At 37.3% G+C, this 21,832-nt stretch overlaps 1 protein-coding gene across 1 annotated transcript in view; it reads right to left on the minus strand.

Annotated features, from left to right (window-relative positions):
• Nucleotides 1-21,832, minus strand: part of LOC148950903 (zinc finger MYND domain-containing protein 11) — a 74,609-nt gene that overhangs the window by 16,166 nt on the left and 36,611 nt on the right. Inside the window, exons 7-10 of the mRNA XM_089090509.1 lie at nucleotides 11,229-11,396; nucleotides 5,589-5,785; nucleotides 3,828-3,944; nucleotides 1,320-1,451 (exon numbers count right to left, since the gene is read on the minus strand). Of these exons, the coding sequence (XP_088946635.1) occupies nucleotides 1,320-1,451; nucleotides 3,828-3,944; nucleotides 5,589-5,785; nucleotides 11,229-11,396 (614 nt within the window). The remainder of the gene's footprint in view (nucleotides 1-1,319; nucleotides 1,452-3,827; nucleotides 3,945-5,588; nucleotides 5,786-11,228; nucleotides 11,397-21,832) is intronic.

Consider the following 21,832-nt stretch of genomic DNA (forward strand, 5'->3'; position numbering starts at 1 on the left):
TGTTGGCGTTTTCGGGTGGCTCTTTTAGTAATCCTATTTTACTTTGTCTCTCTTATATGGATTTCATTCTTCTATATACCTGTTTTCTGTAATTTAAAATATTCATTCTATCCCCCAGTCCTTCTCTGCACACTCATATTTTTCATTCAATATTCCAAACGACTAAACAGTACAACTTTTCACAAAATAAAGGCTCGAATACTACAGTTTAAATACTATTTGCAAAATACAACTACTATTAATAACTTACTGCAGCACCAAGCCACCTGAGGCCAAAAAACCCGCACACGCTCTTCCTTCACTACAGTCAATTCCAACCTTCACACTTTACCACCTCCCAGGAAGGGATTAAGATACCGCTCCAAAGGTTATTGCGCCCACTTATCAACAGTAGGTCTAAGACCCTGATTAAAAAAAAAATCATTTTGCCTTTGACTACTCCGACCTTTTCCCATCCCATTCTAGACGACCTTTTTGCAAAATGACGTGAAGGAACTGGTTTTCAATGCACTTTGAAATTGCAACTTTTACAACGGAACTTGAAACTATATTGCGACCTTTTACAATTTACATTACAACTATAGAATCCCTCAATTGTTAACTGTAGAGTTTCCCCAAAAATTTTCACGGGCAAAACGCCAGACTAACTAGCAATCGAGAGAGTAGTTTTCTCCATTAGTCTTCGAAATATTTCATTTGGAGTGTCACAGACGAAAAGCAGAACAAATAAGCCAAAAAGAAAGTCACTTCCATTGCAATAGCTTAAAAGTTCACTTTTGGCCTGCTTTCAGTGGTTGATTTGCTTTTCGTTTCGTCGTAAAACGCCAAAAGCAAACAGGGCTTTATACGATAGACTTTTCATTGGTTGATCCTATTCATTCTGGTTTCTATCAGATCAAACAGGTAATATACAAATGAAAACGAGGGTTTTGTTGATGTAAGAAAATGTGCTTTAAAATAATGTTTTATTGACACAATCGACAGTAGAATCAAGCGGTGAGGAGTGAGTGGAAAACCCATATTAATGCAAAATGGCATAAGGGTTTTTTACACTGAACTCGAGAGATGATTGACCAGAATTAACCTTTATTTGTGGGTCATTCTAGGAGAATAGCTTATCCTTTAATCGCAAAGCTTTAGTTGTAAAGCATTTGGGCGTTCTTAGAAATTATTCCAGATTGATCAAGCGGGCTAAAACAGTGAGAGTAACTATAGAACAATTCAGGCAAGTGATTGTTCAGTGTCTGAGAGTGATTGTGACAAGTTAATAATTCACACAGCTCACAACCCTTTCGTTAGTGACAGAATAAAAAAAATACCTCTTCTTCGTCAGAAGGGATTGGTTCATCGTCACCATCGGGTTCTGTAGGTTCAGTGGGCGCCTTAACAAGCATCTCTTGGTGTAATTTCAATTCTTGATATGCCTTCGTCCACAACGCCGTCTTTTTTATCTGGATGAAAAGTCAAAAAAATTTTATTACGTTCTTAAAGTAATGGAACAGCTTTAGAAGAAAAATACCCTCCAGCTAAAAAAAAGGTAAAGGTAAAGAATGCGGCACAAGACCCTTAAGTCCAAACCGGCGGGGCTGATCTCCATTTCAAGGTCTTTCAGCCAAAAAGTGCAGCGGGGGTTGGGGGCCATCCTGTGCTTTCATACACCGTTCCTGCTTACCTTCCCCAGATTTCTCTAGGCACGCATTTAGAGCTGGGATTACTCTGGCTGAGCTTACATAGTCACGCCACTGACTCCCGTCTTAAACCAAATAGTCGGCCACGCCAGGAATCTAACCCCCGCCCTTCGAACAAAGGATTCCAAATCAAGAGCACCAACCACTCGGCTAGGAACCTCAAGCTAATTGTGTAGCCAAGTTTCGATGACCCCCCCCCCCCTTCCTCTTCCACCTATCTAAACAAATTATTTAATCAAAATGCCATATAAAGCTTTGCTCACTGTGTAAAACAAAGATCTTCCCCAAACAAAATTCTGGCCATACCTATGCTTACAGCTTGAATTACATTCAAGCTCTTTTTCTTTTTCACGCCCCCCTTTCGTATCTCCGTCTTTCAAGCACCTTCTATGGAAAATATAAATAAAATAAAACGCACATTTGGTCAATTTGACTCCTGACAGGGGAATTTATCCCGCTGAATAATGAATAGCTCACAAAAAATTGCAATTGCAAATTTAACATCATCTCACATTCACAAAAGAAAACAGCCAAAATATACAAAGACTACAAAGTTCATACTCTCCAAACAGAATATGCAAAAATTTTGGGGAGAATACACATTACAATTCTGTGTCTGATGAAATATAGGTTTGACCCAGTTCGATCAAAGTCGTCATGAACAAAAAATAAAAATTCTAGGAAGTGGAATAACTAAATTGCTCCTCCCTTTATTTTAATATAGATTTACACAGACACGGATCTCCTTAATTGTCCAAATTCTTGACTTTTCCTGGCTTCATCATACAATGTTTAGTGATGTTAACGAAACGTTTACAGGGTTAAAGAGACAATCTGTCATTCGAGTAAAGATAGAGCCTCAGAGACATAAACACAACAGTGAGGTGACAGCCCACCAACATGTTTTCTTTCTTAAGCGGCAGGGTCTTAAAAATTCAGATATGTCAGTATATACATAAACAAAACTGCATGCAAAAAAAGGAAGAAATCTTCTACCCTAGACATCAATGCGATGGACAGTCCTCCTCATCCCAGAAAAGATTGAAACAAGCATCCCAAACGCAGGATTTTTCTATCTATATTGACCTGCTCCCCATATACCATAAAAATTCTCTGAGAAAGATCAAAACTGTAAACACCTATGTATATTCACATATTCCTGGAAACAGGGAGAGGAAACCCCTTAGAGACATTGAAAAACAGAAGTCTATAAACTCGTTTCCCTCTGAATCAGACCCGTGGGCAGCAATATCTATACACATCCCTTCCCTCAAAAGAGACCACTACCCTCCCTTCCTGATAGAACAGTGGCGTAAGATTGAACATTTTTTCTATTCTTTTCTGCATAAACCTGAATTTCATCAATGTTTCCACAGTTTTGTTATATGCAAACAAAATTAGCCTAAATAGAGTAGGCTCCTAGAATGATATCTCAGCGACCGCAGTTTATGAGCAAAACCAAGAACCAATCTATATCCTTTTATAATTCTTAAAACTACTTAGTAGCCGTCTAATTATTATTATTATTTCTTTTTTTTTATTTATTAATCTTTATTATTATTATTTCAGACCAAACTCTACACGCTCCAAACTCTACATAAGGAAATAAAAAAATAATAAAAATAAAATAGACTAATACTACTTGATGTACTATTAATGCAAGCTACTATTAACACACCTTAATACAAACCACAGTAGACAGAATATAGCAGTATGATCATTCTCTATCTCTCCCATTATAAAAACCCGGACAGGGGTGCGAGTGGAAAGAAACAGGCTAAACAGGCTAAGGCAGAAAGAAGTGGGAGGAGCTTTTTGTTCACGATGACCAGAAATGATCTGCGATAAGCTTACTGGTATATTCAGCAACAGGCTAAACAAGCTAAGGCAGAAAGAAGTGGGAGGAGCTTTTTGTTCACGATGACCAGAAATGATCTGCGATAAGCTTACTGTCTATAAACTGTGATACAAACTTAATAGCATAACACTACTTGTAGGGTAACCTAGCGATCATAGTTGATGAGTAAAATCAAGCAATGACCTATATTGGTTTACGATGTTACAAGTAGCAGGTTGACAGTTGCAACGTGAAACTCTAAAAAAGAACACAAAACCTACAAGTATGCAAAAGAGACTCACTTTTAAACTTGGAAGGTCTGTGTCTATAGGTCGAATGTTACTATGGTCAATGGTGGCTCTTTCATGTTGACCTCCAAAGAACCTCACATCATACGAGTTTTGTATTTTTTTTATCACCTGCAAATATAAAGTACACTTAAGAATTAGACTTAATTAAGTCTAATCTTACTTAATTACACTTAATTAAGAAGAAATCATGTCATAGAGGTATAATACAACCCACAAACACATAGTTACCTTATTCAATTCTGGCTTAAATCCAGTGTTTTATAACTAATACAATCTCAGTGCTCTCATGTCGACTACATATAATCTCATGTTGACCACATGTAATATCTGATGCAACCTCAGTCAAGGGTGCCATCAAGTAAGAAAATGAATCACTAGATTTTAGTTATTTTTGGTTGATTTAGTGATTTCCTTCAGTATTCTACTGATGTATGTTCTGATTTAGTGAATTTCGTGTTTAGGCAATATGAAAATCAGTAGAAATAGAGATAAATCACTAAGGATGGCAACCCTGACCGCAGTACCCTTCAGTTCTCAAATTGATCACACATAATCTGTACTCTCTGTGATACAGAAGCAATACGACCTATACAGTTTTGTATATTATTGGAAACCTTCATGAGGTTTATATCTCTGCATGCCAATGCTGTTATCTACAAAGCGTCCAAGGGCTATCCTGGATAAGTGACTTCCCTGAACTATTTTTGGTTTAATATAAAATTGTTAACTAATTTAATTTAATGGAAAAGTAATTTATTGTGGCATCGATGAAGAAATCAGAAATTGCAATTTATAAAATAATATCAGAACTTTTTTTGGTAAAAGAGCCCTTTTAACAACAAATGGGGTGGTGGTGTAAAGACGAAGTATAGAGACTACCTCCTACTTATAGGTGCCCTTTGAAAATAATTCCTTGAATAAGACAATCTGTGCTCTCTGTAATACAACAGTGAAGCTTTACTGAAAACTCTTATGAGATTTCTATCTCCTCTTTTCCTATATAGGAAAAAAAGATATAAGAACTGACTAAAGATTGGTTGTAGCAATTCAAAAGGTGGTAAGGTCTGATCTTACCACGTTACGGTAAAGTGTGTATCCGTACGTTAAGGTGCTATATGAGAGGGTTTCTGGACTTATGACCAGAGATAGGGCAAAGACTGACCGAATTTCTTTTCTTTTTTGTGGGGGGGGGGTAGCTAAAAACTTTTCAAAAAATATCAAGAATTTGTTTATATACGATTTTGCATTTTTATGACTCGGAAAAAAATTTCGGGGGGAGTTCAAACTCCTACCCTCCTGGATACGGCCTTGCCTTCATCTGATTCTCGCTAAAACTAAAGTGAGTAAGTATGTTAGTCATCACAAATTTACCCGGAGAGCGGAATAACTGAAAAATGTATTTAGGTCTTTCGACTTATATTATGAAGAAGTTATATGTAAAAGGAACAATGTGTTAGGCATCGAAAAAAATATTGATATCAAAGGCTCTGATTTCGAACTATTTCGGTTAGTGAGAAAACAGAACAACACGTAATTTCGAAAAAAAGTATTTTTTTAAACATACCAAAGGCCCAATATGATGAGAAAAACCGAACCTATAAAACTTACGTTGTTTTAAGGGGGTGAAGTGTCCAAAATCTAATCTCCAAATCTAGTCCAGCGTATTTCTCCGTAAACTATTGAACGCTTTTTTTAAGAATAAGGACTGCTCAAAGACAGAGATCTTAATTGAAGATCAGAAATCTAACTCACCTTAGCTGGCCAAAATGAATATCCTTTTTGTTTTGCAAAAACAAGTTCATGCTTGGGATAGCACGGCTCACAGAACCAATCTTTTGTTTTCATTTCGTTTGAAACCTGGTAGCAAAATCGACATTGTCTGATCTCATTTATGTCATAAGCACAGTCCCGAATCATAGCTCTAGCTGCATCGGCAAAAATCGAATTCACTAGAGAAATAAATCATATTATGTAAATAAATTGCATAAATTATAATATATATTATTAATAAATTATAAATATAATAATAAATTATAAGTAAAATAATAAATTATAAATAAATTAGAAATAAATTATAATATATATTATAACTTGTTACAGTAGACACACACAGCCTGTATATAGATTAATTGTATGTCATTCTAATCTAAACAGAAATATGATGTTTTCTTAAGCTAATTTAAGCAAATATGTTTTTTTTTCATCCTTTTTCAGCTAAAGATTAATTTCTTTGAATTAAGTACAGAGGTGGATCCAGAACCTGGCGATAAACATTATTCATCTAAAGATTCTTTTTTTTCTTTTTACGATAAAAATTATTCTAATAGATGTATCTAAACCGAAGTCAAAAATTAAACACAATTTTTCCATCAATCATAGTTTTTTTGTCATTATTTTTCTTCTTTTTTTTCCAACATGAAACTTTTTCAACAACGAGTGCAATGAAATTTTCTAAAAGTAATTCAATGGAAAGGATAGCTTTCCTTTTTAACATCGATTTTTTGTGCATTGATTTTTGAAGTTGGCTTTAGCGAAAACTTCAAATTTGATTTTTACGGAAAGTTAACGAATTCATCAGCTTTAAAAAAGTTACAAAAAAAACTAATATTACTATTGTAAATCTAGAAAGGTTTTGAATTTAGCAAATAAAACTAAATGAGACAATTTGGTGAAATTCTAGACGAGCTACTTTTTGCTATCTTGGATAGTGGTTAGGTTAGGAAAATGAAACTTTCAGTATTGAATCCAGGGCCAAAAGCACACTCCGGGAAGGTATTGCCAAGCAACTATGTTAACCCTCTTCTGATTACTATGTCTTAGAAATTTGCCTACTTGATCTATTGGAATTTTGACAAAACAACATTATACCTTAATTTTTAGTTTCTTTTTCTCTGGTTTTAGTTTTGAAAATACAATTTCTGTTATTTAAGTAAAATTTTAAACCATGTCAATGTGTTTTTTTTTCTGAATTTAAGAAATGTATTTGCAGATCTTTTAAACTTCATAAATTGGGATTGAGCAAAGTTGTGAAACTTAATGTACTTTTCTGGTACTTCATTTAAGCAGAAGATCGATTTTGCAAGGTTTCATTTTTATAAAATAGAGATTTTTATAGGTCATCAAAGGTCAGTGCTCTCTAGACGGAGAAGGAGTGGAGGTAGGTACTTCAGAATACCTTCCCAGGACATACTTTGGTCTGTATCTCCATCCCCGAAAGATTCATTTTCCTAACCTAACCACTTTCCAAGATAGCGAAAAGTAACTCGTCTAGAATTTCACCCAAAAATTATTTTGTAATTTCTTAGAAATCTATTCTCCTTCTTTTGGAATGCAAATAAGATGACACTTAAATGCAGTAATGATAATTACACTAAGGAACTATCTTTGGGCAGAAGAACTAAAATATGTAATCTTAATAAAGCCCTTTACACTAGAAAGAAAAATATTATCTCTCCACCGTCCACATTCGCACTTGTACAAGAGTATTTTTAAGTTTTTTTTTAATCTAAAATACCAAAAACTGAACGAAAAAGATTTCCAAAAAAAACTAGACAAAGACATTTCATGACGTCTAAAATCTGATAATATTTTTTCCTCATTATTTAAAACCCCATTAGTAGACTAGTAAACTAGTTTTTTAGTTCAAACACCCAAATTTGGAACAAAAAAAAAACTAAAAATAATTGCAAAAATTTACGGGCGACAGAAAACTCTGATACTTCAAATAAGCATAAGGAGTCATATTAGCAGGGACACCAATTCGCAAAAATGTAAGGGGTAGGGCCGGATTTTTTTTGTCTCTTTTCTAGAAGAAGATGAAAAAAATATATTTTTCAAAATATAAAGGGGAGAATTTGGCTTTTTTTAAATGTAGATACCAAAAGTGGTATTTTTGAAAATCTAGGCGGAAATTTGACCCCTCCCCCCCCCCCCCGTAAGTTAGCGCTCCTGCGCACTAGAATCAAAAAGGCACATTTTCGGGCAAAAATAGTCACTCCTAGCGTTATCCGTCCTTGTTAGCTTAGACAGTTTGTTCGAAAGAATGGGTTCATGTGCCATTACTTCCTAAATTTCAAACTGGGATTCAAATTTACTTATTTATTATTATTAAGTTCATAATACATTTCATGGTAGGATTATGGCTTCCAGAAGGAATTACTCACTAAATACTTGGCTTTAGCAAGTCACTTCAAGTGTTGACCTAGCAGATAGTCAATACTATGGAGCTGATTGGGAAGAATATGATAAAATCAGTAATAATAGAACAATATATATAACATATAATAAAATCATTAATAAATGATTTAATAAAATCATTGGGAAGAATATAATAAAATCAGTAATAATAAAATAATATATATAAAATATAATAAAATCATTAATAAATAATTTAATAAAATCAATGGGAAGAATATAATAAAATCAGTAATAATAAAATAATATATATAAAATATAATGTTTTAATAAAATCAATGGGAAGAAAATAATAAAATCAGTAATAAGAAAATAATATATACAAAATATAACAAAATCAGTAATAAATAAAATCGAAGAGGTACGCCTCTCTCTCTATATTTTTCTATTTCCAAGTATTTCTAACTATCTAATATTTCTATTTCCATTTCAAGCAGTATCCAGTAGATAATTTCGAAGACCACACTGCCTTCATGACGATAAATAAAATTTCAAATAGGGATAAATCCTTTTTATTAGACAGTGATAATTCACAAAAAATATTGTATATTTTGGTCACATGGGCAGTGACCGTCATCAGTAGATATACCGCGTTTTGAAAGATAAAATAATTGCTTCGTCACATCTGCTTGTTTTGAATTTCAACTCCTCTAATACTGAGCACAAGTGGTAAAATTAAGCATGACATCAAATTGGTTATAACCAATCAAAAGCAAGATTTTGGCCTCGGCATTTCAACATTTTAACTTTTTGCCACACAAGTTTTTTGATAGTAAGGACCTGAAAGTCCATACTATAAGCAGCAAATGTTTTCTAGTAATAAACCTTAAGTGTTTTTTACTTCTAATAGGTAGTTAAAATAGGTATAATTAAAATAGGTATAAATTTCCTCTGAACTAGGTTCGGAACTTTCGGTGTGTAACTCTAAACTTAACGAATTTAGAATTACCATAAAAAAACAATTATTTCAGTGTATATATTTTTATCCCTTTTTAAGAGTTTTTAGTCCTTTTTTAGAGTTTTGGCTACTATTGGCAAAAGTCACTGCTTGCTCTGTTGATCAACCACTCAAAAAACCAAACTGATTAGGAGAAAAATAACTTTTTTTTTCTCCCTCGTGTCTCTAAACACGCTCCTATCTACGAAAATGTGGAATTTTCCATTTTTTGCCAGAAGAAAGATCACTGCTTCCATTTGACTTTTCTATAAAGTCTCCCGCTTAGTTTTCAACCCCCCTCCCCTCATACAGCTTATCCCCCCCGTTGGAAAAAATTGTAGTTTTTAATAATAGCTCCGGTAGGCTCCTGGAGGGGATATCGCTTGTGGGCGGACCAGCATTAACTAAAATGCTGTTCACCATTGGAGAACAAACATCTGCTAAGATGTTTATTTTTGCCTATATTTACCTATGAATTACCTATAAACCCTATTTAAATAGATAAGACTTTTTTCTTAAAGGTTTTAGCGTCAAAACGCCCTTAAGTTTGAGTAGGGACAAGAATATTCCTTTGAACTAAGGATCAACACCAAAAATGACAAAGAACGTATTGTCTTTAAACACTTGCTATTTATATTATTCATCTAACCCTCTTTAAATTTAATTTGACCATTTACATACTAAAATGCTCTTGAAACATTGTCCATATTCGAGTACATTAGGAAAATCCACAGTTCCTAAGCTTTTTTCCCTTTTTACTACCGGAAGAATAGCGCTACAAAGTCCAAACTAGCATTTGTTTGCAGAAGAATAGCGCTATAAAATCCAAACTAGAACTGGTTGCAGAAGAATATCCCTATAAAATCAATACTAGCATTTGTTTGCAGAACAATAGCGCTATAAAATCAAAACCAGCATTTGTTTGCAGAAGAATAGCGCTACAAAATCAAAACCAGCATTTGTTTGCTGATGAATAGCCTTATAAAATCAAAACTAGCATTTGTTTGCAGTAGAATAGCGCTATAAAATCAAAACCATCATTTTGTTTGCAGAAGAATAGCGCTATAAAATCAAAACCAGCATTTGTTTGCAGAAGAATATCCCTATAAAATCAAAACTAGCATTTGTTTGCAGAAGAACAGCGCTATAAAATCAAAACTAGCACTTGTTTGCAGAAGAATGGCGCTATAAAATCAAAACCAGCATTTGTCTGCAGAAGACTATCCCTATAAAATCAAAACTAGCATTTTTTTTTTTGCAGAAGAATAGCGCTATAAGATCAAAACCAGTATTTATTTGCAGAAGAATAGCGTTATAAAATCAAAACTAGCATTTGTTTGGAGAAGAATAGCACTATAAAATCAAAACTAGCACTTGTTTGCAGAAGAATTGCGCTATAAAATCAAAACCAGCATTTGTTTGCAGAAAAATAGCGCTACAAAATCAAAACCAGCATTTGTTTGCAGAAGAATAGCCCTATAAAATCAAAACTAGCATTTGTTTGTAGAATAATAACGCAATAAAATCAAAACCAGCATTTGTTTGCAGAAGAATAGCGTTAAAAAATCAAAACTAGCATGTGTTTGTAGAATAATAACGCTATAAAATCAAAACGAGCATTTGTTTGCAGAAGAATAGCGTTAAAAAAAGCAAAACTAGCATGCGTTTGTAGAATAATAACGCAATAAAATCAAAACCAGCATTTGTTTGCAGAAGAATAGCGTTATAAAATCAAAACTAGCATTTGTTTGTAGAATAATAACGCTATAAAATCAAAACTAGCATTTGTTTGCAGAAGAATAGCGTTAAAAAAAGCAAAACTAGCATGAGTTTGTAGAATAATAACGCAATAAAATCAAAACCAGCATTTGTTTGCAGAAGAATAGCGTTATAAAATCAAAAATAGCATGTGTTTGTAGAATAATAACGCTATAAAATCAAAACTAGCATTTGTTTGCAGAAGAATAGCGTTAAAAAAAAGCAAAACTAGCATGTGTTTGTAGAATAATAACGCAATAAAATCAAAACCAGCATTTGTTTGCAGAAGAATAGCGTTATAAAATCAAAACTAGCATCTGTTTGTAGAATAATAACGCTATAAAATCAAAACTAGCATTTGTTTGCAGAAGAATAGCGTTAAAAAAAGCAAAACTAGCGGTAAATCTTCTTTCAAAATTACTGTTGATTATTTTATGGACTTGGTGAATTTGAGCACTGAACGGTTCAATTGTCAATATTCTAAAAATTGTCCTAGTTCTCACCTCCATGATAAACAGCAGCATTATGCATCACAGTCTGAACATCGTGTAAGAATTCAGTCAAATTTTCATACCGCCTTAAAACAGCCTTCCGTTTAATATCATGAAGCTCCAACGGAGTTTTTAAGAGTAGTTTAACTCGAAGGTAATCGTCTTCACAAGGGAATGAATCTAAAAAATACACAATACATAGTCAGTCCAGTAAATGATCAAAATTTTTTTATGGGAAAATATGTGTCATGTTCAGCTAAACAAGGTAATGGATAGTGGTATTGGGTTAGGTATATCGAATTTCAAAATGACTTACACTAACCATCTTCCCCCTTTTTTTTATTCCTAAAAAAATTCTTATTTGACGGGTTTAAAACACAATTATGGTTATAGAACAAATAATCCAGAAAAACAGGCGAATTGTACAGGAATTATATGGGAAAATAAGGGAGCGGGCGTAGAATCGCAAAAATCCCAGTGTGTGGGGGGAGGGCTCAAACTTACTGCTGTAAAAATACGTCCTCTCAATTTTTTCAAATCTGTAAATCGAAACTCAAACCAATGGTGCAGCAAAGTGACCTAGCCTCAACAGAAAATTCAAACAACGCTTAGACCAATTAAAGTTTTCAACTGTTCCTTTCATCTCTTCTTCGTTAACCTTTTCCCCATGAGATGTATTTAAGGCAATGGTGGTAGTTGGGAGGGGTTCTAGATTTTCTACCCCTTTTCAGATTTTCAGAAATACCGTTCATGGGGCATTTTCATCGAAAAACGCTTTTTGGAACTTTCATTGAGAAAAATATAGGAAAAACGACAAATTTTAACCCCCTAGAAATTGAAAAATACAGTTCCCCTCCAGCATTGATGATCCAACATTGATTGATCGTGAATTAACGCTACTGACCATAGGGATTCTGTACTCTTGATCCATTGTCCAAAAAGATGGACTCCACAGTCCAACATAATGCAATCACTTTCTAAACAAAGGTTATCTCACACAAGGAAACAAAAGATAATTTGCGGGAAACAATTTGTCCGGATAATTTGTTAAGAAATGCAAATACTCGGAATAATATGCCAAGGACACACTCAACGCCAATAGCAGGACAGCTTGAAAAGTTCGTTCGCTTTGTCACCATCATTAAGAGTTGCAAGTACTCGGGATGATTTGCCAGAGACACTCCCAATGGGACTAGCAGGTCAGTTTGATAAGTCCCTCCGTTTCATCATCATCATTAAGAGTTGGAAAAACTCGGGATAATCAGCCAGAGACACGCTCAACGCCATTAGCAGGTCAGTTTGACGAGTCCCTCCGTTTTACCACCGTCATTAACTACTATCTACTACTAACAACTCACCGCAGCACCAAGCCGCCTGAGGCCAACACAGCTACGCACGCTCCTCCTCCACCCCAATCTATTAAAGCCTTCCCTTTTACACCCTCCCAAGAAATTCCCATTTCCTTTAAATCTTTTTCTATGTTGTCCTGCTCATCTCAGACGGGGACATCTTTCTTTCCGTTTAGCCCTAGATGGTTGGCCGAAAAGAACAATCTTCGGCAACCCGTCATCCTTCATCCGCATAACATGCCCTAGGCACCACAACCTGTCTTTTATTAGAGCCCTAGAAAGCGGTACTGAACCGAATTTTTTGTACATCCTACGGTTTGACACACGGTCAGTCAGTCAAGTGTCCAGAAGAATCCTTCAGCAATTTCTCTGGAAAACGTCTAGCAAATCTACCTCCACTTTTAGGAGCGCCCAAGCTTCAGAGCCATATTTGACCACTGTCATCACTGTAGCTTCTAATATTCTAATCTTGGTTTGCAGACTTATCTTCCTATTCTTACAGACTTTTTTTAACTGTGAAAAAACACCCTGAGCCTTGGATATTCTATTTTTAACATCTTCACTGCTCCCACCATCTTTACTAATAATACTACCAAGGTAAGTGAAGCTGCCCACCTGATAAATCTTTTCATTACCCAACGTCCCCTTTTCATCTTCACTTATTCCTAGCCTTAGTGACTTAGTCTTCCAAACATTAATTTTCAAACCATTTCTAGCACCCTGAGCTCGCAAAACCTCTAAAACTTCATTCATTTTGCTCACACTTTCATCTAGGATGCTTAAATCATCAGCATAATCCAAGTCCAGGAGACTTTTTCCTCCCCAATTGATTCCCTGGTCTCCCATTGCCTTTCCTGTGCTCCTTAAAACAAAGTCCATCAAAAAAATTCATATAAAGGTGGATAGAACATAATCCTGCTTAACTCCTGATTCAATACGAAACCAGCTATAATCTAATTTCCTACCTTAACTGCACTAATGATATTTTCGTACATAGCACTAATCACTTTAATGTATTTGTCTGGTATGCCATACAAGGACAAGATCTTTGCTAAAGCTCTTCTATCAACAGAATCGAACGCTTGCTCATAATCTATAAAACTGAGGACCAAAGGTGTTAGAAAACTCGGCCACTTTTCAATTATTAGTCAAAGGATGAGAATGTGGCCGCCGCAACACCAGCTTTTCCTAAAAATACACTATTCTTTTCTCGAAATTTTGTCTACGGCATCTCTCAGTTTAAAAAGTATCACAATACTAAGTTGGCTACAACCAACGAGGACTAGGATGATGCCTTGATAATTACCATACTCACTTTTATTACCTTTCTTACAAAGTGGCTTAATTAAGGTTTTACTAAAATCGATAAGTACTTCCCCTTTTTAAAAAATAATACTCAGAATCATAAGTAAATTATTTCTGGCATAATAGTCACAAAATCTGATAGAATAGTTAAATGACCAGTCAGCACCTGGAAGCTTATTATTTTTTAATCCTTTTAGTACTGTCGCCAATTCCTCCTTACAAAACAAAACTTCCTTCACATCCAAAGCATCACAAATTTTTCATTTTCCTCTATATTTTTTCCTGCAACTCTATCTCGGTTAAGCAAATTCTCAAAATGTTCGGCCCATCTCGCTTTAGTTTTTTCCTTATCACTAATTGTCACCCCATTCCTATCTTTAACTGGGATAAGTCCGCATTGACTACTCCCTCTCAATTTATTACCATGCCAGTACAATATTTTACTATTATGCCGCCTAGCTGCATCTTCCAGATACTCGGCAATTTTATACATGGCCTCCACTTCACACCTCCTTAGTTCATAATTTAATGCTTTCTCCACTTTCTTTAAATTTCTTTTATTTTCATACGATCTATCACTCAGATAATTCTTGTACAAGTACTTTCTCCTTTCTATCAAACATAAAGCTTTTTCACTAATATTCTTAGCTGCAGTTCTAGCTTTCTTCCCTAATAAACCTTCAGCAACTTCACAAATTATTTTTCTAAAATTATTCCAACCATCTTCCACATTATCAAAATTAAAACCCTCAAGTTTAGTATTCAACTGTTCCTTGAAAGTTCCTCTCAAAATCTGAGCATGAAGTAAACTAACTTCATAGCTTTCCAGGAGGCAGGTATCCTTCCAAAATTTCAGCTTTAAGTTAACCTTTAACACTACTAAATGGTGATCATTACTTTTAACATCAATAACAGCACTCCTATATACCCTAGTATCTTGTATTGATCCTGCCAGTCTTCGGTTTACTATAATATAATCAATAAGGTTTGCTGTCTTACCATCACGTGAATACCATGTTACCTTATGAGCCATTTTATGACCAAGCACCGTATTGGTTATAACTAGATTGATATACCTACATTAAGAATTCCAAGTATTTGCGATAATTTGCCAGAGACATGCTCAACGCAAATAGCAGGTCAGTTTGACGAGTCCCTCCGTTTCATGACCACCATTAAGAATTGCAAGTATTCGGGATAATTTGCCAGAGACACGCTCAACGCAAATAGCAGTTGAGTTTGACTAGTCCCTCCGTTTCATCACCATCATTAAGAATTGTAAATACTCGGAATAATTTGCCAGAGACATGCTCAACACCACTAGCAGGTCAGTTTGACGAGTCCCTCCGTTTCATGACCATCATTAAAAATTGCAAGTACTCAGGATAATTTGCCAGAGACAAGCTCAACGCAAATAGCAGGTCAGTTTGACGAGTCCCTCCGTTTCATCACCACCATTAAGAGTTGAAAGTACTCGGGATAATTTGCCAGAGAAACGCTTAAGGCAAAAAGCAGGTCAGTTTGACGAGTCCCTCCGTTTCATCACCATCATTAAGAATTGCAGGTACTCGGGATAATTTGCCAGAGACATGCTCAACGCAAATAGCGGGTCAGTTTGACGAGCCCCTCCGTTTCATCACCATCATTAAGAATTGCAAATACTCGGGATAATATGCCAAGGACACACTCAACGCCAATAGCAGGACAGCCTGACATATTCGTGCAATCCATCACCATCATTAAGAGTTGCAAGTGGGATAATTTGCCAGAGACACTCCCAATGCGACTAGCAGGTCAGTTTGATAAGTCCCTCTGTTTCATCATCATCATTAAGAGTTGGAAATACTCGGGATAATCAGCCAGAGACACGCTCAACGCCATTAGCGGGTCAGTTTGACAAGTTCCTCCGTTTCATCACCATCATTAAGAATTGCAAATATTCGGGATAGTCTGCCAGAGACACACTCAGCACCGCTAGGAGGTCAGTTTGACGAGTCCCTCCGTTTCATCCCTATCGTTAAGAATTGCGAATATTCGGCATAATCTGCCAGTGACACGCTCAACGCCAATAGCAGGTTAGTTTGACGAGTTCCTCCGTTTCATCACCGTCATTAAGAATTGCAAATATTCGGGATAATTTGCCAAACACATGCTCTAGGCCACTAGCAGGTCAGTTTGACGAGTCGCTCCGTTTCATCATCATTATTAAGAATTGCAAATATTCGGCATAAATTTGCCTGAGACACGCTCAGCACCGCTATCAGGTCAGTTTGACAAGTCCCTCCGTTTTATCACTATCGTTAAGAATTGTAAATACTCAGGATGCTCTACTAGAGACAACCTCAGCGCTAATACCAGGTCAGTTTGACGAGTCCCTCCGTTTCATCACCATCATTAAGAATTGCAAGTATTCGGGACAATTTACCCGAGACACGCTAAGTACCGCTATCAGATCAGTTTGACGAGTCCCTCTGTGTTATCACTATCGTTAAGAATTGTAAATACTCAGGATAATCTGCTAGAGACAACCACAACGCTAATAGCAGGTCAGTTTCACGAGTCCCTCCGTTTCATCACAATCATTAAGAATTGCAAGTATTCCGGATAATTTGCCAGAGACACGCTCAACGCAAATAGCAGGTCAGTATGACGAGTCCCTCCGTTTCATCATCGTCATTAAGAATTACAAATATTCGGGATAATTTGCCAAACACACGCTCTAGGCCATTAGCAGGTCAGTTTGAAGAGTCCCTCAGTTCCATCATCATTAAGAATTGAAAATACTCGGCATAAATTTGCCAGAGACACGCTCAGCACCGCTATAAGTCAGTTTGACAAGTCCCTCCGTTTCATCACTATTGTTAAGAATTGTAAATACAAAGGATAATCTACTACAGACAACCTCAACGCTAATAGCAGGTCAGTTTGACGAGTCCCTCCGTTTCATCACCATTATTAAGAATTGCAAGTATTCGGAATAATTTGCCAGAGACACGCTCAGCACCGCTATCAGGTCAGTTTGACGAGTCCCTCCGTTTTATCACTATCGTTCAGAATTGTAAATACTCAGGATAACCTGCTAGAGACACCCTCAACGCTAATAGCAGGTCAGTTTGACGAGTCCCTCCGTTTCATCATCAGCATTAAGAATTGCAAATACTTGGCATAAATTTGCCAGAGACCCGCTCAGAACCACTAACTGGTCAGTTTGACGAGTCCCTCCGTTTTATCACTATCGTTAGGAATTGTAAATACTCAGGATAATCTACTAGAGACAACCTCAACGCTAATAGCAGGTCAGTTTGACGAGTCCCTCCGTTTCATCACTATCGTTAAGAATTGCGAATACTCAGGATAATCTGCCAGAGACTCGCTCAACGCCAATAGCATGTCAGTTTGACGAATCCCTCCGTTTCATTACCGTCATTAAGAATTACAAATATTCGGGATAATTTGCCAAACACACGCTCTAGGCCACTAGAAGGTCAGTTTGACGAGTCCCTCCGTTTCATCATCATCAGTAAGAATTGTAAATACTCGGCATAAATTTGCTAGAGACACGCTCAGAACCGCTATCAGGACAGTTTGACGAGTCCCTCCGTTTTATTACTATCGTTAAGAATTGTAAATACTCAGGATAATCTACTAGAGACAACCTCAACGCTAATAGCAGGTCAGTTTGACGAGTCCCTCCGTCTCATCACCATCATTAAGAATTGCAAGTCTTCGGGATAATTTGCCAGATACACGTTGAACGCAAATAGCAGGTCAGTTTGGCGAGTCCCTCCGTTTCATCACCATCATTAAGAATTGCAAATACTCGGGATAATTTGCCAGAGACATGCTCAACACCGCTATCAGGTCAGTTTGATGAGTCCCTCCGTTTTATCACTATCGTTAAGAATTGTAAATACTCAGGATACTCTACTAGAGACAACCTCAACGCTAATAGCAGGTCAGTTTGACGAGTCCCTCCGTTTCATCACCATCATTAAGAATTGCAAGTATTCGGGATAATTTTCCAGAGACACGCTCAACACAAATAGCAGGTCAGTTTGACGAGTCCCTCCGTCTCATCACCATCATTAAGAATTGCAAATACTCGGGATAATTTGCCAGAGACACGCTCAACGCAAATAGGAGGTCAGTTCGACGAGTCCCTCCGTTTCATCACCGTCATTAAGAATTGAAAATATTGGGGATAATTTGCCAAACACACGCTCTAGGCCACTAGCAGGTCAGTTTGCCAAGTCCCTCCGTTTCATCACTATCGTTAAGAATTGCGAATACTCGGGATAATCTGCCAGACACACGCTCAACTCCAATAGCAGGTGAGTTTGACGAGTCCCTCCGTTTCATCACCGTCATTAAGAATTGCGAATATTCGGGATAATTTGCCAAACACACACTCTAGGCCACTAGAAGGTCAGTTTGACGAGTCCCTCCGTTTCATCACCATCATTAAGAAATGCAAATACTGGGATAATTTACCAGAGACATGCTCAACAACAATACTGGGGATATTTGGCAAATAATTTGCCAAACACACGCTCTAGGCCACTAGCAGGTCAGTTTGACGAGTCCCTCCGTTTCATCATCATCAGTAAGAATTGTAAATACTCGGCATAAATTTGCCAGAGACACGCTCAGAACCGCTATCAGGACAGTTTGACGAGTCCCACCGTTTTATCACTATCGTTGAGAATTGTAAATACTCAGGATAATCTACTAGAGACAACCTCAACGCTAATAGCAGGTCAGTTTGACGAGTCCCTCCGTTTCATCACCATCATTAAGAATTGCAAGTATTCGGGATAATTTGCCGGAGACACGCTCAGCACCACTATCAGGTCAGTTTTACGAGTCCCTCCGTTTTATCACTATCGTTCAGAATTATAAATACTCAGGATAGCCTGCTAGAGACAACCTCAACGCTAATAGCAGGTCAGTGAGACGAGTCCCTCTGTTTCATCACCATCATTAAGAATTGCAAGTATTCGGGATAATTTGCCAAACACACGCTCTAGGCCACTAGCAGGTCAGTTTGACGAGTCCCTCCGTTTCATCATCAGCATTAAGAATTGCAAATACTCGGCATAGATTTGTCAGAGACACGCTCAGAACCGCTATCAGGTCAGTTTGACGAGTCCCTCCGTTTTATCACTATCGTTAAGAATTGTAAATACTCAGGATAATCTACTAAAGACAACCTCAACGCTAATAGCAGGTCAGTTTGAGGAGTCCCTCCGTTTCATCACTATCGTTAAGAATTGCGAATACTCGGGATAATCTGTCAGAGACACGCTCAACGCCAATAGCATGTCAGTTTGACAAGTCCCTCCGTTTCACCACCGTCATTAAGAATTGCAAATATTCGGGATAATTTGCCAAAAAACACACGCTCTAGCCACTAGCAGGTCAGTTTGACAAGTCCCTACGTTTAATCATCATCATTAAGAATTGCAAAGATACTCGGCATAAATTTGCCAGAGACACGCTTAGAACCGCTATCAGGTCAGTTTGACGAGTCCCTCCGTTTTATCACTATCGTTAACAATTGTAATTACTCAGGATACTCTACTAGAGACAACCTCAACTCTAATAGTAGGTCAGTTTGACGAGTCCCTCCGTTTCATCACCATCATTAAGAATTCTAGTATTCGGGATAATTTGCCAGAGACACGCTCAACGCAAATAGCAGGCCAGTTTGAGGAGTCCCTCCATTTCATCACCATCATTAAGAATTGCAAATACTCGGGACAATTTGCCAGAGACATGCTCAACACCACTAGCAGGTCAGTTTAACGAGTCCCTCCGTTTCATGACCATGATTAAGAATTGCAAGTACTCGGGATAATTTGCCAGAGACATGCTCAACACCACTAGCAGGTCAGTTTAACGAGTCCCTCCGTTTCATGACCATGATTAAGAATTGCAAGTACTCGGGATAATTTGCCAGAGAAACGCTTAACACAAAAAGCAGGTCAGTTTGACGAGTCCCTCCGTTTCATCACCATAATTAAGAATTGCAGGTACTCGGGATAATTTGCCAGAGACATGCTCAACGCAAATAGCGGGTCAGTTTGACGAGTCCCTCCGTTTCATCATTATCATTAAGAATTGCAAATACTCGGGATAATATGCCAAGGACACACTCAACACCAATAGCAGTACAGCTTGATATGTTCGTGCGATTCATCACCATCATTAAGAGTTGCAAGTGCTTGGGATAATTTGCAAGAGAAACTCCCAATGCGACTAGCAGGTCAGTTTGATAAGTCTCTCCGTTTCATCATCATCATTAAGAGTTGGAAATACTCGGGAAAATCAGCCAGAGACACGCTCAACGCCATTAGCGAGTCAGTTTTTTAAGTCCCTCCGTTTCATCACCATCATTAAGAATTGCAAATACTCGGGATAGTCTGCCAGAGAAACGCTCAGCACCACTAGCAGGTCAGTTTGACGAGTCCCTCCGTTTCATCACTATCGTTAAGAATTGCGAATACTCGGGATAATCTGCTGATAATCTCGGGATAAATACTCAGGATAATCTACTAGAGACACGCTCAACGCCAATAGCAGATCGTTTGACGAGTCCCTCCGTTTCATCACCGTCATTAAGAATTGCAAATATTCGGGATAATTTGCCAAACACACGCTCTAGGCCACTAGCAGGTCAGTTTGACGAGTCCCTCCGTTTCATTATCATCATTGAGAATTGCAAATACTCAGCATAAATTTGCCTGAGAAACGCTCAGCATCGCTATCAGGTCAGTTTGATGAGTCCCTCCGTTTTATCACTATCGTTAAGAATTGTAAATACTCAGGATACTCTACTAGAGACAACCTCAACGCTAATAGCAGGTCAGTTTGACGAGTCCCTCCGTTTTACCACCATCATTAAGAATTGCAAGTATTCGGGATAATTTTCCAGAGACACGCTCAACACAAATAGCAGATCAGTTTGACGAGTCCCTCCGTTTCATCACCATCATTAAGAATTGCAAAAACTCGGGATAATCTGCCAGAGACACGCTCAACGCAAATAGGAGGTCAGTTCGACGAGTCCCTCCGTTTCATCACCGTCATTAAGAATTGAAAATATTCGGGATAATTTGCCAAACACACGCTCTAGGCCACTAGCTGGTCAGTTTGCCGAGTCCCTCCGTTTCATCACTGTCATTAATAATTGCAAATATTCGGGATAATTTGCCAAACACACGCTCTAGGCCACTAGTAGGTCAGTTTGACGAGTCCCTCCGATTCATCATCATCATTAAGAATTGCAAATACTTGGCATAAATTTGCCAGACACGCTCAGCACCGCTATCAGGTCAGTTTGACGAGTCCCTCCGTTTTATCACTATCGTTAAGAATTGTAAATACTCAGGATAATCTAATAGAGACAACCTCAACACTAATAGCAGGTCAGTTTGACGAGTCTCTCCGTTTCATTACCATCATTAAGAATTGCAAGTATTCGTGATAATTTGCCAGAGACACGCTCAGCACCGCTATCAGGTCAGTTTGACGAGTCCCTCCGTTTTATCACTGTCGTTCAGAATTGTAAATACTCAGGATAACCTGCTAGAGACAACCTCAACGCTAATAGCAGGTCAGTTTGACTAGTCCCTCCGTTTCATCACCATCATTAAGAATTGCAAGTATTCGGGATAAATTGCCAGAGACACGCTCAACGCAAATAGCAGGTCAGTTTGACGAGTCCCTCCGTTTCATCGCCATCATTAAGAATTGCAAATACTCGGGATAATTTGCCAGAGACACGCTCAACACAAGTAGGAGGTCAGTTTGACGAGTCCCTCCGTTTTATCACCATTATTCAGAATTGCAAGTACTCGGGATAATTTGCCAGAGACACGTTCAACACAAATAGCAGGTCAGTTTGCGAGTCCCTCCGTTTCATCACCACCATTAAGAATTGCAAATACTCGGGATAATTTG

Source organism: Artemia sp. Qi Xiang Cuo, chromosome 6 (assembly GCF_049724085.1).
Source record: "Artemia sp. Qi Xiang Cuo chromosome 6, ASM4972408v1, whole genome shotgun sequence".
NCBI classification, from domain to species: Eukaryota; Metazoa; Arthropoda; class Branchiopoda; order Anostraca; family Artemiidae; genus Artemia; species Artemia sp. Qi Xiang Cuo.